Raw genomic sequence first — 17,052 nt, 5'->3', positions numbered from 1 at the left:
CATCTGCTCACCTCATTCAGATTTCATGCTGTGCTCCAGGAGAAGAGCTACAAACCTACCAAGATGGATTTGGTGTGTTTAGTATTTCCCTTGGTGTGAATAATGAGTTCTAACAGAAAAATACAGCCTAAAGCCAGCAATGTGCTAATTAAGCTACATGCGTTGGAAAAGAAACAAGGCACTCCCCCATGTTTTCCTGGGAGGCTCCAAAAGGTAGGCCAGGTGAACAGAGCATAGTGGGAAAGATGCACTGCCTAGAAAAAACTAGCTACAAAAGCTGAATCAGGCACAAAGAAATTTAAAATCATTCTCTTCTTTTTCTTAGGTTTGGGTCTTCACAGGTGCTAAACTCTCCATGGATGAACTTCTAACTAAACTAGAAGTCAGAAAACAAACCGCTGTCCCACTTCCCCTCCTCCAAGCCTCCACAAAAGAGCCTAAAGGGCTTCTTTTTCCTGCTATAAGGAATGATTTTCTCCCAGGAAGCAAGTGGCACCCAGCAGCATATTGGTAAAACCCTTCACAGAACTGCAGATAAAGCAAACTTCATCCAAAATAATGAAAAAGCAGGGGCTTCTAGAGAACCACAAAACTCATATGCAACTGAGCTCTTCCTGATAATCCACACTGTGGTTCTCCTGTACTGGGCACCAGTGAAGGCTGTATTTCTTCTAAGCTGCTTTTGAATTTCACCTCACATCCTATATTTAACAGGATTTGGGCTCATCAGCAGCTAAGAAAGATGACAAAACCAGAAGGAAACGCATCCAAAAATGGTAACAAGCTAAAGGGAACACCTGCAGACAAGGGAATAAAGAAATAAGCAGCAGCTAAGAGCACACTGGAGAAGGGATTTATTCCCAGAGGCTGGAACGGTGATCCCCTGTGGTACATACGTAGGCATCTGTGGCTGCATAGAGCTTCTGCTCCTCGTTGAGTGGAAACTCTTCCCAGTTGCTGCAGCGGACAGACTGATCCTTCAGCAGCTGCCTGCCAAAAAGGTGCTTCACCAGGCCATTTAGACTCCACATCTCCTTACACTTCAGCTGGGGAAAAAAAAAAAACCAAACAAAACACCAGAAGCAGAGGATTTGTTTAAAAAGGAAAGCACCGGCACCTCCCCAGAAAGAGCAAAGCATACTCAATCCCTTGTTAGAAGCAAAGAGCTCCGTGTTAGTCAAAACCTACTTTGTTTTTCAAAGCAGTAACTCTTTTCAGGGCTGTCACACCATCCAAAATATGAAGTATTTGTACAAAACAATCTCTGGGTTGATAAAATAAAAGCCCTAGGCTTAAACAGTAACCCCTCCTTCTCCTCCAGGATTTTTCTGTTATTTGCCTTTCTAATTAGAAAGGCTCAGTATCAAACACCAGGGATTTATCTAATAAAAACACAGGAATGTTAAAGTGTGCCTGTGAGTGTTGGACATCTTTTGTCAGCCTGAAGACAAGCACAAAGCAGAAGAGCACAGCTATAGCCCACGCTAACCACTATTCTGAGTGCTGGGAAGCAGCTCATCCCAAGTCTCCAAAAGCCACCCCACCATGCTGCTGCTTCCAAGTGCTTTTGCAATCCCTTGTCAATCACAGTTGCTGCACACTGTTGTCTCGAGAGCCGGTTTGGGAAACTTTGCTTCAGAGCCCAAGGATCCAGGCCTCACAAGCACAGCCTGTTGCTATTCCAGCTTGGAAAACATGCACAACTGTGGAGCTGAACAGCAGCAGTGCAGCATTATCATTGCTCATTGCCTTCAATCTGGTATAAAAAAACCCTCCCAACTGTTCTTTTTAGGCTCCCCCAGCCCTTCCCCTCCCTTTGTGCCATTATATATAACCCTGTTCTTTTGTTCTCTTTCAAGTTTATTTTTGGTTTGTTTCCTCTTTAGCAGAAGACTTTTAAGCTGCTATCAGAGATCACATTGCTCATCTTCGTAACAAATTCTCCTGAGTTGAATGACGGCAATAAAAAAGGGGGGTGACTGAGGAAACTCCAAATTTGGGAGCTAACAGCTCCTCTTATTGCTTGAGCAAAACAGTTAATTTGTACCATTTCCAATCCAGTAGGAAGCAAAACTCTAAAGTGGCTGGTATGGAAAGCACTGCTTCAAATGCTGGTGCCGCATCACAGAAGGAATGAGAAATGCGTGGAGAGACCAAGCACAGGTAAAGAAAAGCCTGGTGCATACAGAAAGAAAAGCTTTAAGGGATGTGCTAGAAATAAGAACGATTTGGAAGGCAATCAACCTTTGGCTCCCTTCCCCAAAAAGACAGCACAGGTGTCCCTGCATCAAACAATCTCTGAAACAGAACTGAAATTCAGGGTGTGCCAAACATAGCACAACTTGTAAACAACAGGTCACCAGGTGCTGGAAACTGCACCCACACCGGAGCTGAGGTGACACCAGCTTGAGAATCATAGAAATCAAGGTATTTCTACAGCTCCAGATTGTGTGGCAGAAACACCTCTGCAGGGAGGACTTCAAGGAAGACCCTGATGCCTCCCTCCAGCACCCAGCAAGCCATGGCAACAGGGCTGCCTTCTTGTACACGGTTTATAAGGTTCAGCCATTGCTGGGACAATGACACCGCTTCCAGCAGAACAATCTGGCCATTTCCATCACTAAGAATTAAAGGAAAAGCACTTGCAGCTGAATTCAAAAGCTATATCTTGTAAATACTAGAAGTGAACAGACCCAAAAGGTGACAAATGTTGATTAAAAACTGGCTCACTGAAAGACAGTACTTAGTTCTGCAGGCTTTGAGAGATGTTTAAACAGTTTCTAAATAAGTTGCAAAAGATCTCTGCTTTATTCCACAGAACACGTTTGCTATTGGAATTGAACTCCTATGAAGACAAGGAAGCCTCCTTTTGCACAGCACAGTAACAAGACTCCCTCCCACAACAAAAAGGTTTTAAGTTTTACTTTCTCATTAGCAACGTCAGCCAGATCCACAAAACTCTTCAGCTTGATTTCAAAGTCACTCATCAGCTTCCATTGATCTCCCTCAATTCCTACGCCAACCTTTTTAATTGTTTCATCTTCCAGCAGCCTTTTGAGTCCCTTGGGAAAACCTAAAATAGATTAAGCCCAAATATGAGAAACGAAATACTGGAAGATGCCAGAAAGTCTAATGGAAATGACAAAATCCAAGCACAAAGGCCATCTGCAAAACCCTGTGCTTTTAAAGGAAAAGCCACCAAAGTTCCTCTGTTTATGTGACCTCTCCCTGGAATGACTGAAAACACCAACTGGTGGTGACGGATCATCTGCAGACAAGCAAGAAGAAAATACTTGAAGTACACAAAAGCAACCTGAAGACAAGCCAAGCAAAAAACCCCCAAAAACCTTATTTGTCTTTCTGATTGTTAAATCACATAACAAAGCGGCAACCCCCCAATGGAAAAGATACTTCAATTCTCAAAATTCAATGTTCATGACATGAAATCAAATATTATTTTACTATTTTCCACATCGTTTCTTCGCAGTTTCTGCTATTTCGCATTTCTGGGCAACAGTTTAAACCATAAGCATGGGAAATCATCAGGAGCACAGATTCTCTGGAGACACACTCAGAGCTAAAGCTGGGCTGCTCCAACAACAGCATTTGGAAAACAGAATTCACCAACCAGATGCTGTGCCAAGCCCAAACATGTCAGTCTTGTCAGCAAGCAAAAACCCACAATGTTCAAAGATGCACACAGATACTGAGCATTATATTTTGATTTCTCCCAAATTGATGGCACAGCAATCCTGGATCAAAGCGTATTTCCAAGCTTACAGGACTGAATTAAAGCAGGCAGCTTTCTCATCTCGTTTTCTACAGGAGGAACAGCCACAGACACTTCATCCTTGAACAATAACAGCCTTTTCCTCCCCTGTGTGTTTGCTCCCATTTAAAATTCAGAGCATCTTATTTAAATCCATACCTTCAGGACCCCACAGCTGGATACCCTGAATTAGTCTCAAGTGCAAATCTAGTACCTGCAAACACACAGTACTGCACAAGCACAGTCCTCACCTGCCTGGGTTTTCACTTCAAACATCGCCTTTTCTCAGTCCTGCAATATGTATTTATGTACTTCAACAAACACTTGGCATCACTGATTTTATTTCAGCACAATTATCTCTGCCCTTTGATGGCTGATGCTGCCACTGTACAGGTACATTTGCAGCTGCTGCCACAGTTGGCTGTGTTGTGGACTGGGAAATTGCAGGTCCAACCCAAAGCATTAAAAAATGACTGGTAAAAACCCCCCAAACAGTAGCAGCCTGGTGCTGTGAGACGCAGACAGACTACAGCATTCCCAAAGCACGCGAGCCACTGTGAAATACGGAAAATCCTCCAAAAAGGAGGTAGAATTCAATCAGATAAAAGCCTGCAACATATGCAGCTGATTTAACATACAAGGGATTTTCACCTGAGGGAGTCATCATTAGAACCTTCAAGGATGGGCACTTCCCAGTGGAGGACTCGTGCCCCATTTCCCGCACCTCATTCCTAAAAAACGGACTAACAAAAAACCCAAAAAGTCTAAGTTGAAGTCTGCACAGAAGCTACAATCTGAGAAACAGGTCACACTCAAATACATCTGTAAGGAAATAAAAAACTACTAAAAAATGAAAAATTATGAACAATCTTCCCAGTAAATAAATGTGGTTTTGTCATTTATACACAGTCTAAGAACTCTCAATTCCTCCTGTAGGAGAAAGTTTTTTTGCTAGGACTTACTGCTTTTTATTGTGATTTGGCCAGCATTTCTGCGGATCAAATATATTGCCATAATAAACAGAAATTGGCTCTGGTTCCTGCACAAGTCACTCAGTTCAAGGTGCATCTCCCATTGGCAAGAACAGGCATTCTGGAAAATCATCCAGAAGGAAACACCAGCTTCTGCTGCAACGCAGCAGCCCACGTGCAGCCACACTCGCCATCGGCACACAAACATCTCCCCTGCCAGAATCAAAAGCATTTCAGCTCTTCATGGCTCCTCTTCCCTCAGCTTCCTCTCCTCACATCATTTTCCTTTGTGCTCTCGCGCCTCCCTGACGGAATAGCCTCCAGCAATTAAATTTTCCACCCCATTTGCTCTAAATGACAAAGGATTGAACACCAACATTAAAATTATCGCTATTATACCTCAGCGTGAGTCCCCCAGGGAAATCAGAAACCTCTCACAGGCATAGTTTCAATCTAACATTTTAAACCAAAGGTTATAAAATTGCCATCTCCTTCCCTCATCCCTATTTTCCCTATTTGGAAGCTTTTATTCACATCCATAATGAATTCAGCCTCTGCTAAGCACACCCCCTTCTCTCCCCACAGCAGCATCACACCGGGTACCCAGTATTCTTTCCCAAAACTGAAAAACCAATGTCATATAATGCAGATATTGGGAATAAACAGCACAAGAGTCATCATTTTTGAGGCTTTTTGTTGAAGCCAAATGAAAAAAAAACAAAAAACCAAAAAAACACAGCCTGCTCTATTTAAGTTGTTTATTTTGGCACTACACAGAAAATTCATTATAGGAGCAGGGAGTTAAATTTTTAAAACTGGAATAAAATATTCTCTCCCAGACAGAAAAATAATCCCCAAGTAAGACTCTTTGCCCTGTTCAGAACCTACACCCTGTTTTCAAGCACACATGGCAAGCTAAGGTTGCCTTAACATATGGGCATCACTCAAAGAATAAAACCCTTTATTTTAGGGGGGAAAGGGGAGGAAAAGATTGGATTTTTACTGTCCCATGTAGTAGGATATATTAGCCATTGCTCAAGGCTTAAGCTCAAACTTAATCACAAGAAATATCAAGCAGTTCATGCCCTAAATAAGAGAGGAAGTACAGTACCTGCCATGGAGGAGATGTGAAACAGGTAACACTTGTCCTCAGTGACACACATCTGGATTACAGCTGTTTTGGCCATTTTCCCTTTCGTGTATGATGGTGGCCATTCAATGTCAAATCCAACAGCAGCCCCATCTGATAAACTCTGCCTGGAAAGGAACAGACAGCCCTCACATTCATCTGTTGTCCTATCAGCATTTGAAACACCAACCTTGAGCCACCTTACACGAAGACAAAAGGTGCACCGGCTGTGATTCTCTTCATTTCACATGAGCAAGGCACAGAAACCATTTCACAGCACAGACACTTCGTGCTGATCCACAGAGCCACGTGAAATGCTTCAAAACTCTGCAGATCTGCTGTCAAGTAGTAGCATATTTTTTATGAATAACTGCAGGTTGTGGGTGCAGAGAAGGACAGGGAGAGGCCACTCTGCCATTAGCGGCACGGGCAAAGCAAACGCACCGAAATGAACTGATTTACTACCAATCAAATCAGAGCAGGAAAATGGGAAACAAAACCATCTTAAAACACTTTTCCCACACCACTCCCTTTTTCCCTGGCTCAACCAGACTCCCAAATTTCCTACCTCTTCCCCCTCAGCACCACAACAGGGACAGGGCCTTCAGCCCCCCACTACTAAAACTTGGCCGCACAGGCCTCAAGGACAGCCAGAGGCAAAGGATGATGGAACTGTTTACATTTCCTTGAAAGGTTCTCCTCGATTCACCCCATGATCCCTTGAAAGATAGTCCTTTATTTATCCCACAGCACTGGAAGTTTTGCACAGATTTTTTTTTTTCCCTCAGCAACACGAGCTGAGGAAAGGGGGGAAAAAAAAGTATTTGCACCTCGAATTTATGGTCTTTTCTTTAAACATACAGTCCCAAGTTAGGAATTAACACTTCTCCATGAAGTCACTGAAGCTCATGGAATTATTCATACTGTGAAAGGCAATGAACCTGCACTAGAGCCTTCACAGCCTCTGCTCTGAGGGACTGAAAGATGGAGCAGTGGCATCTCCCACCAACAAGGCCAAATGGGAAACTATTCCCAAGAGCCAAGTCCTTTCCAAAAGGAAAGGAGCACTCCAAGGAAAGAAGAAAAAAAACTGAATATGAGCTGCTACCTGATATCTTCTGAGAGAAGGGAACAGTCACTGGCTTCGTAGCTATAAACGACAGAGCCAGAGAACTCCAGGAATGGCAGCCCATCCTCCAGAACACTCCTCTGGATACCAGGCTTCTGGCAAACGAAATTTGGGAGAGATCTGGTTACCCACGGCACCTGTCCTCACCAGGGACATCCATCCCAGCCAGGCTCACACAAACACCCTTTACCAAAACATTTGGGTTCCTGTCCCAACATCTCTCACCGAGAGCTCTCTGTTCACTCAGCACTCAGTGAACAAAAAGTAAAAGTTATTACTGTTCCACCTGATAATTTTTAATATCCAAGCTACTAAGCGTTTATTAATCAACTAATCATTTATTCCCACTTTGTGGAACAAAAGCTGCTGAACTGAATCCTCTGCTTTTTCCCCTCATTACTTACTTTTCTAAGTGTTGAAGCTGGTTTAGGTGTTACAGGGATGGTCCCTTCTCGTGGGCATTTTCATACTGAACTGCTCATACGTACAGAAAACCAAAAAAAAACCCCAAGGACACAGTAACACTTATGGGACATCAAAAATTGATGAACAATTAATTCACCTGACACATCTGAGCTGCAAAGCCTTCTGGAATATTTAACGTGTGAAGGACACCTCAAGGGCCTTCCCAGACCCAATTCCCCTGCCAGGCCACAACTCGAGGTCACTCCCTTTGGAGCTCTCAAACTATATGGATGAGAAATCCCCCGTCCTTGCTGATGTAGAATCCACACTCCTGGGTGAGCAGCAGGAACACCAAAATTCCCTTACAGGCACAAGCCTAACTAAAAGCAGATGCTCCAAAGTTGGGGTATTATGCAGCCGGCAAAGCACCCCCGAGCCATGACCTACCTTTTTACGCCCCAAAGAAGCTTCCTCCTGGCTTTCTGTAAGCATCCACTGGGGATACTTATCCTGCAGGCCAGCAGTTACCACATCCATTTTTTCCACATTCCTGTTACTCCTGCATTCAAAGAAACAAAAACCAGAAAAGAACAAGAAATTAGAACAGTCAGCAGCTTGTATGGAGATGAGCTGTCACCATCATCAGGCCTGAACAAGGTTATGGAAAACTTTTCATTTTCTAACTGATTATCAAGGCTAAGCAGAACTTTTCCCTTGGTGTGCAGCAGCATAACCAACTGCCCCCTCCGTTTCAACTCCAAAAAGGATTTTAACACTGAAACAGAGACATGGCAACAGGTCTCCTTTACAGCCACTCAGTTCTTCCGACTGGGACTGCCAGGAACAGAAGAGAGCAATGCAGAAGCTGGAAATAAAGGGCACCCCGCAGCACCCACAGCCCCCAAAACCAGCTGGAAGTGCCAGAGCACCTTTGGCACCTACACAGGATTGTTACAAAAAGGATAGGATATTGGATTTTAGAAGTAGTAAGGCTAAGGCTCTGCTAGGCTGTAAGGCCTCAGGTGTAGAAATAGTTCTCTGAGGAAACAGGAATGGAATGTACTGGGTGGGGAGGTTAGGAATAGTGAATTAGCTGGGCATGGTGAACCCGTTAGTGAATTAGCTGGGCACGGTGAACCTGTCTAAAAGTAAATTGTTCTGGGTTGATATATGTTGCATGCAAGGGGGATTTCAGTGGTAGGAGCTCGTTGAGCATTATCTAAGACTAGACAACCATAAAGATATATGGCTTAGGGTATGATTATCAATTGTTAATCCTTGTGATGTATGTTTTACTTTGAAGATTAAATCTTGTATGTGTGCCAATGTTTGAAACTGTATAAAGAGCTGAGTGAAACAATAGGCCTTTGGGAAGCCTGATTTGGGACACTAGTCCCCAGGTCCCCGGGCCCTGAATAAAGCACCGCATAAACTGACTCTCTGTTGGTTTGTGTTTGTGGTCGGTGGGCAACAGGATCCTGCACCACCTCCCACCACAGCATCACAGCGCAGTGTTAAGCCAACACCCGGAACTCGGGATCGCTCAGCAGCCAACGGTAAGCGGCCATCCAGCTCGGGAATCCTCGGGATAAGCGGCAGGGGACATGGAGCCGCCGACAAGTCCTCACACAAAGGATAACGCGCCTTACTTGCCACAGGAAAGAGCACCCTCAGCGCTGGGCAGGCAGCCGGGACTCCCTCGGAGCGGCTACTTCCCAGTACCTCCTGTCCTCCACACCCCTGCCCTCCTGACCCCGCAGTGCTCCCAGTACCTCCAGCAGTGCCCTCAGCGTTTCACCTGTTGTCCCCCAGTGCCCCCCAGCACAGAGGGCCGCGGGGCCGGTGGTGCCGGCGGAGCCCGCAGCAGGCCGGCAGCGGCTCCGAGCGCTGCGCAGGGGCTCCGAGCGGGCTCCTTCCGCTTCCGCTTCCGCCGCCGCCGCCGCCGCCGCCGCCGCAGACTCCCCGCGCCCAGGACCGCGGAGCGCCCGGCCTCCCTCACAAACCCCGCGCTGCGCGCACATTGCGCGTCACCCCGCGTCGCGCTGCGGATACGTCACTGATGGCTCCCCTCACCCCCCCGTCTCCGCTCGGGTTACCCGAGGTGACGCGCACGCGCAGTGCAGCGGCGGGCGCGGGGCACTGTGGGTGTTGTAGTCCCGCGGCCGTGAGGGCCGCGCACCCCCCGGCGCCCCCCGCGCTGCCGCCGCCGCCGATCTCGGCCGGGCGGGGCCGGGGCGGGCCGGGGAGGGCCGGGGCGGGGCGGAGCGGGCGGCGGGGGAGCGCCAGCCCGTGGCTCTGCGCGGCGGGGGGGGGCGGCGGGGCCGCCGGCTGCGGGCGGTGGCGGCGGCGGCGGCTGAAGGGCAGCGGCGGCGATGGGCGCTGCGGGGTGAGTGACCGGGCGTGGGGAGCGCGGCGCTGGGGGGCGCGGAGGGGCCGCGGGGGCAGCGGGGACAGTGATGGAGCGGGAGATTCTGTGCCGGGGGGGCCACACTGGGGCACTGGGGCACTGGGGGGCGGCGCTGTGAGCACTGGGGGGCACTTTTGGGGCACTGGGGGCAGCACTAGGAGCACTGGGGGACAGTTCTGGGAGCACTGGGGGGTGCTGGGGAGCGATACTGCGGCACGGGGGGCTGTGGGGGGGCAGTTTTGGGGCACTGGGGGGCAAGGGGTGAAGTTCTGGGAGCACTGGGGCAGGAGTTGTAGTGTTGGGGAGCAACTGGGGGGGCAATACTGAGGGCCGGGGGGCGGTACTGGGGCAGTGGGGAGGGCAAGAAGGCAGTACTGGGTGTCACTGGGGGCACTGGAGGGTAGTGAGGGCACCAGGGGGCAGTGGGGCAGTACTGGGGGGGGAAGGAACTGAAGCCTTGGGCGTACTGGGGCAGGAGATGCAGCGGTGAGGGGGGCTCCTTGGGTACCGGCGGGCAGGAGAGCAGTGCTGCGGGGAACCCCAGTGCCCCCCAGTATCCCGGCAGGAAGAGCAGAGGGGGTGATGGAGGGGGAACGCAGCGGCACGGAGACAGACCCTGCAGAGGGGAGCGGCAGTCCTGGGAGAGGGGTGAGTGCCCCCCAAAACAGGGCACCATAACCCACCCCCGTGGGACGGCTGGAGGATCCGTAGTGCCACAGGGGCAGGAGAGGCGGGCTGCAGGGCAGGGAGTGCTGCCGGGGAGTGCCGCTGGAATCAGGGCTCCCTTGTCCGGGAGCCCGAGCACGGGAGGAGAAGAGTGCCCGGGATCCTTGGGCTGCGATGCTGCGTGCCAGTGGCAGCGGAGAGGGATGCAGGAGCCTTTGTAGGGAGAGCAGCGCCGAGCGGAGCCGCCGCCGAGGAGCTGAGCAGGCCCCTGGTGCTGATGTTGTCATCTGTGTCTCTGTTGTGTATTATTTCCAGCTGATTGGTAAAGATGGAAAGAGGGAGAGGAGGAGGAGGAGGAGGAAGGAACCTGGGGGGCTCTGGCCTGCACAGAAACATTTATTCCCAGTCCCAACAGCAGCAGTACCACTACCCGGCCTCCTCCCAGGGGAGCTGCATGGAGATCCAGGAGCTGGCCTCCAAGAGGGTGGACATCCAGAAGAAGCGGTTTTATCTGGATGTGAAACAGAGCTCCCGCGGCCGCTTCCTGAAGATCGCCGAGGTCTGGATAGGAAGGGGCAGGCAGGACAACATCAGGAAGAGCAAGCTGACCCTCTCCTTGTCCGTGGCTGCCGAGCTGAAGGACTGCCTGGGGGACTTCATCGAGCACTACGCCCACCTGGGCCTGAAGGGCGGCCATGGCCACCGGCACGAGCACAGCAATGACAAGGAGCAGCATCCCCGGAGGCGGCCGCAGCACCCTCCGCCTTCGCCCCCGGTGTCCGTGGGCTCCGAAGAGCCCCCTCACAGCGTCCTCAAAACGGAGTACATCGAGAGGGACAACAGGAAGTACTACCTGGACCTGAAGGAGAACCAGCGCGGGCGCTTCTTGCGGATTAGGCAGACCATGAGCAGGGGACCTGGCATGATGGGTTATTTTGGCCACAGCTTGGGACAGGAACAGACGATCGTCCTCCCGGCACAAGGGATGATTGAGTTCAGGGATGCTTTGGTCCAGCTGATTGAAGAATACGGCGAGGGGGACATAGAGGATCGCCGGGGGGCAGGTGACGAGCCCCCGGAGCTTCCCGAGGGCACCTCCTTCCGAGTGGACAACAAGCGCTTCTACTTCGACGTGGGATCCAACAGGTACGGCATCTTCCTGAAGGTAAGTGAGGTGAGGCCGCCCTACCGTAACACCATCACAGTTCCGTACAAAGCATGGACACGGTTCGGGGAAAATTTTATCAAGTACGAAGAAGAGATGAGGAGAATTTACAACAGCCATAAAGAGAAAAGAATGGATGCCAGAGGGGACAGTGGTGAAGAGCAAGAGGGTCTGGAATAGAGTGCATTGGACAATTAACCAAACAAAACAAGCAGAAATTGGTGAGAGGGACTGACCTATAGTAATTCCAAGTTGCCCCAGTTTTTTTGTAAAGTCCTTTTCTGGTAGTTCTTGCTAACTCCAGTATGTAATGTTATAGGAGTCTGGTTATCACGTTAAATTATGCCCAAAACATCTCCGTATGTCTTAGGAAAGGACCAACCTCCCGAGTCCATATGAGTCAGCTGCTTCGAGTGTTGGAGACTGGAAGTACGAGTATCAGCACAAACAAAATCCGGCGCCCTGACCTTTAAATAGTCTAGAAAAGGCTTGTGTTGCACTTAAACACGATACAAAAGTACCCCCACCCTGAACCTTATGATGAAATGTATCAGTTTCTGCTTATCACAAGTTTTTCAGGACTGGCTTCTGCCCGTGCTCGGTCCAAAGGCCGAGCAGCGTCACCGTAGAGCATTTATGGCAAAAATCAGCTCCACGTGAATCGCTGGTCTGCATGGGAGGAGGGAGAGAGGTTTTAAAGTTGGCATCTCCTGGTTGTTGAGTTGGAAACAATAGTCTGTTTATGGGTAAAATCTCGATAACCGGTCAGACCTCGGTCACGTGCTGGTGAAGGGCAGAAGATCTGTTATTCATTCTGTAGTTTTGTGCTGACCAGATAACCTGAGTATCCCAGGACAGCGGAGTGCTCAGCCGTCTGAATTAATGGTAGTGAATAATAACCCACTCCTCATCTCTGTGTTCTGCCCATTCGAGGCCGGTGATCTTTCTTTTCATTTTTAACACATTTTGTCCAAAATTTCAGAAGGTATTTTTGTAGGTGTTCCAGCAGGCGACTGTGGAGCGGGTGTTGGGAGGTGGAGGGAATGCCACAACCGAGGCTCCCGGTTTCTCTCCCAGATTAATGTGCTTGGGATGTTACCTGTGCAAGGAGAGCATCTGGGTGTTTTCCTCCTCCTGCCATGAGGAAGACCTTTGGGGTGTTTGGTGCACCACTGGATTCGTGTAGGAAGGCATCCCTTTCGTGCTCACCCGTGGCGCTTTTCGGAAGCTGTGGTGGATGCCCTGCTGGGTTTTCTGTCATGTGGATTGTGGGTGGTGCTGGGGAGACAACATCCGTGCCCTGCCATCACCCCCTTCCTCCCCACTCGGAGCTGGAGCTGTCCTTGAGCAGCTCCAGTCCTGATCGCCTGCCCCAAGGTTTCAGTGTCATCCTGGAGTCTTTGTGATGTAAATTTTAAATCTCATGATACTAACTCTCTGCCTGGAGGGAGAATGTGTGCAATTACCTGGTTGGGAGGTTGATGAAAGATTTTGCATTTCTTAAAACAGGAGTATTTATAACATAAGGGGCTTGTCCAGCCTTTGGGCAACCAGCTCCTTCCCCCTGAACCAGCGGGAGTTTGACTGAGCTCCAGGTAATTCTAGTAGCGTGTTGCTCACCTTTAAGATTGTTTTAAGCAGGCATTACCATGTCTGATGAGATATTTGTAATCACTCAAATTGTGTCATTACAGAGTGGCCTAGTGTGCACATGGACCAGCTATTTTTCCATGCAACCATAACATGCTTTATTTTTTAACCTTTTGAGAAACATCTTTATCTCCAACCAGACTGTTCACCACTCTGAATCTGGAGCCACCTGCACACTGCTTGGCCACGCTCAATCCGAATGCTGTTGCCTGTTAATGTCATAATGAGAAAGGTTGGGGAGACAGGGTTGGGAACCAAGAGGATAAATCTGGACTTTAGTTTGGGTACTAAAACTAGTCAATCTGTTTTAACTTTAAAAAAAGAAAAAAAAAAAAAAAAGAAAAAAAAAAAATAACAGCTTGCACCAAAGTCACCAAAGAACCTTTAGGAAAATGTTACGGTTGTGACAAGAAGTAAGAAAATTAATTTCACTGTTTTAGGTGATTCCCCCTTTAAAACCACATATAGCAGTTACCGCAACCAAGCCTTTGGCTTAGTGTCAAAAACTCCCATCCCTTTCTCCATAGGTTGCTCTTTCAGGTCCCTGTTCAAACCTGGAAGAGAAGTTTTCGCTCCATCACTCGAACAACCAGTGGACCGTGATGAATCAGCGGGAGTTGTGCAGGTTACTGGTTCATCATTGCTCTTAGGGCTTTGGTCCCAATGGTTTTAACAGGTCAATTAAAAACAACCCCACAAGAACCCACTTGAGAAGAACTCTACATCCTGTTATGGTATGAAACCAGAATTTAGTGAATGAGTCGTCGATGCGTACATTAGCGTATCGCTGACTGCTGCTGCCCGTCACAGTGCCTGAGGTAAAAAATTCACTTCTAGTCCAACAAACCGGAGCTATGAATGTACAAACTTTTTACGCTCTCCTTCCCGTTTCTATGTGGCGTTCCTCCCCTGCGAGCTCGGCATCTCCCATCCCTGCCCGCCTTTGCCTCAAGGGATCGTAAAAGCTCCTCGGCTGGAATTAGCCTGAGTGGCCACGTGTGTTGAAAGTGCTCATGCCTTCCCTGTGTTCCTGTAGTGTTGGTGAGGAAATTACTCGTGATTGGAAAGGGATGTTTTCTTCACCGTTTTAAAAGGAAAAAAGGATGCAAAATGGCTTTCCTTATTGCTGCCCATTTTTTAAAAAAGCCCTTTCTCTTTTGTTAATTAATTGGCCTTCCAATGCCATTAGTTTGTTGTAAATATCACCCAGGAATCCAACGACTGCTGGCTACCAGGCCAGCCTCGGTTCTGGCACGCACGTATCCCGTAGGATCTGCTAATGCATTTATTCCCCTGGCACGGGATGCACCTTAGTATCCAAACCTGGATCGGGATCTTCACGTTCATTGCCGATCACTCATGGGTAGACCAGTGGCTATGGGTTTCCATCGCAACGGAAAGCACTGGTGTTCGCAGACGTTGGGTTGGAGGATAACAGGTTTCCACGTGATGGGAAGCAGATGTTGTGTTGGAGGGTAGTAGGGATGCACTCGGAGTGTAGCAATGCAAAACTTGAACGGTGAGATTCGGAAACGGGTTCCTTTGTATTTTTGGCAGCGCGTCTTCAGCTTCCCAGAGCAGTGACCATGTGAGCTGCTGGCACCCAGAAGGGCCCAGCGAGATGCTCGGGAACACTGAATCCCTGATGTGTTTTAAATGTTCGTTCCTGACGCCCTGAAACTGCCATGTCCCTTAAACTTGAGAAAACACAAGCTCATTTGCACTAGAAAGAACGGCCAAAAACAATCCTTAGGAGGACAGGGTGAAGAGCACCGGTCTGAACCTCTTTTTCTCATGAGAGAATTTCCTATTCAAGCCCTCACCTCTGTTTCGAAATTGTATGGTCCCGGCAGAAAGTCTGTCAGTTGAATTACTAAATCCTAATGCACTTTATATTGTGTAAATAATATTAGGAGCACATTTCTGCTCCCGCTCCGGTAAGGGGATGCTTTGGTAACGTAGTCTAATGCTGAGAGAAGCCGTCTCCTGCATGCATGTGTCTGTTAGAGACCTGTTGATCCTGCTTGGTCCAGCTCCGCTCGTACGTTAGAGGAGGACAGGCGCTGTATTGAGGATCCTCTCAAACCACCAAGAGTGGGATGATAATTTGGTTTTTTAAATTGCAATGTGCAGAGCTGCTGAGCATCTTCAGCTCCGCTGTCGCAGTGGCTCCTCGCCCCTTCTGCAAACTGGGCCCCCCCCGTGTTGCTGTTGAGGCTTAAAACCGAGCTTTGCGCTCATAGCCTTGACAAAGCCAAGTCCAGCAGCCGCCTTGTACCTGGCTTTCCCCGCTGCTGCTGCAAAGGGTGGGGTGATCCCTGAAAAGCTTATCCTGGGTGGAAGGGGCTGCGGGGGCTTCCCCTGCCTTGCAGCTGGGGGGATGTTGTGTTGAGTCCGGCCCATGGAGCCGGCTTTCCTGGTAAAGTACAGAGCTATGGAAGGGTTGGGAAGCGTTTTGCACTGCTGTGGAGAGGGCGACCCGCTGGGCACTGCGGGGGGAGGGTGAAACCCTCCCTTGCAGGTTCCTCGCGTGGAGTCTGGATGGATGATGGACTTTACCCAGCGAGAAGCTGCAGTGGTTGTTGGTATCTACTTGTCGTCGTAAGTGTTTCTTATCTGTATCCGATATATACCAATTCATATCCACGTATAGGCATTAATATATTTATGTGAGTATATTGTAGCCTGTAGTAGCTCGTAGCAAAATAACCTTATTTATCTGAAGTGCAGTCTGAGGAGGGGACATCTGCTCCCACCACCAGTCTGGATAAACGTTATTCCGCCCAGAGCTGCGTGCGAGCTCTTGGCCGCAGCCCTGGTAAGAATTCCATAGGTTTTCGGCAAGGCTGCAAGGGAAAACGTAGTTAAAAGAAAGCAAAGCTCTTCCTTGGAGGCGTCATTGAGGCGAGGTGAGAGCTGTAAAGAAGAGGCAGCTGCCGGCCACGTCATGTCTCCATGCCATTTTACAACCCCTGGCTCTGCAAATCTGTACTGCCATGTTCATAAAATCCCAAGCAGAAATATTAAAATCCTGTCCTTTATACAAAAAGGAACCCCCAAGCAATTACCAAAATCAATGTCAGCACATTTTTTTTTTTCAGCTACAGATGTCTAGTCTGACAATTGCATCATTTTTTCCCCCTATGGCCTATTGAAGTGACCTAAACTCCCAGGGAAGGGAGTTGGTGGTGGTTAGGAAGCCTTCTGCTTGCGTGACTTGCAGTCCTGTTATCCAATTTTAGTAATTTCTATAGTAGAAAGGAGTCTATTATTGTGTATTTTTATTGGGCAGATTTTGCACCAGGTCAAACATTACGTAATAAGCGTTTTCAGTTCCATGGCATTCCCATTTTTGCTGTACATACACTAGATATATACGATTTATGAAAGAATTCCTGAAGAAGATTAGACCTTCTGTTTGATTTTCTATGCTGCTTACTCCAAAATTAAGTTGCCCTTTATTTTTAATGACTTAACATATTGTGATGTTTAAAATTCACCTTTCCCCTCCTACCCTTCCATTCCTTTCAAGTAAAGGTTGTGTTTGAAATTAAGAGTTTATTCAAGAAAGAGTGGAATTAAAGGCTACACCATAAGCTATACCTGAGCGTGGCTGTCACCTCACAGCCTTTGCCAAAAAGTATTGTTTGGGGTGCGCTGGTCTTGCCTAAAAATGGCCAAATCCTGTCATGACCACAGGAAAAAAGCCCCGGTCAGGGGACAAGGTGCTTTTGGATTTGGGGGATTTGGAAAAAGCTGAA

The 17,052-nt window shown here is 48.5% G+C and overlaps 2 protein-coding genes across 2 annotated transcripts in view; one reads left to right on the top strand and one right to left on the bottom strand.

The window, feature by feature from the left end:
* The window catches only part of WRN (WRN RecQ like helicase), a 29,868-nt gene extending 20,480 nt beyond the window's left edge, over positions 1 to 9,388 (bottom strand). The window contains 6 exon segments of the mRNA XM_069012448.1: positions 897 to 1,046; positions 2,925 to 3,073; positions 5,852 to 5,997; positions 6,978 to 7,093; positions 7,851 to 7,962; positions 9,202 to 9,388. Coding sequence (XP_068868549.1) covers positions 897 to 1,046; positions 2,925 to 3,073; positions 5,852 to 5,997; positions 6,978 to 7,093; positions 7,851 to 7,940 — 651 coding nt within the window. The 5' untranslated portion in view covers positions 7,941 to 7,962; positions 9,202 to 9,388.
* A 1,416-nt stretch (positions 9,389 to 10,804) lies between these two features.
* On the top strand, positions 10,805 to 15,924 carry PURG (purine rich element binding protein G). Its single transcript, XM_069012447.1, has one exon. It carries the CDS (start codon positions 10,805 to 10,807, stop codon positions 11,819 to 11,821), a length of 1,017 nt encoding a protein of 338 aa, XP_068868548.1. The 3' UTR covers positions 11,822 to 15,924.
* Positions 15,925 to 17,052: the final 1,128 nt, after the last annotated feature.

The sequence above is a fragment of the Aphelocoma coerulescens genome, chromosome 4 (assembly GCF_041296385.1).
Source record: "Aphelocoma coerulescens isolate FSJ_1873_10779 chromosome 4, UR_Acoe_1.0, whole genome shotgun sequence".
Lineage (NCBI taxonomy): Eukaryota > Metazoa > Chordata > Aves > Passeriformes > Corvidae > Aphelocoma > Aphelocoma coerulescens.
The sequence above is the reverse complement of the archived record's forward strand: the minus strand, read 5'-3'. Positions and strand labels throughout refer to the sequence as shown.

Bases quoted from the DNA above. Each gene is read 5' to 3' on its own strand.
- PURG (XM_069012447.1), top strand. From the start codon at position 10,805: ATGGAAAGAGGGAGAGGAGGAGGAGGAGGAGGAAGGAACCTGGGGGGC.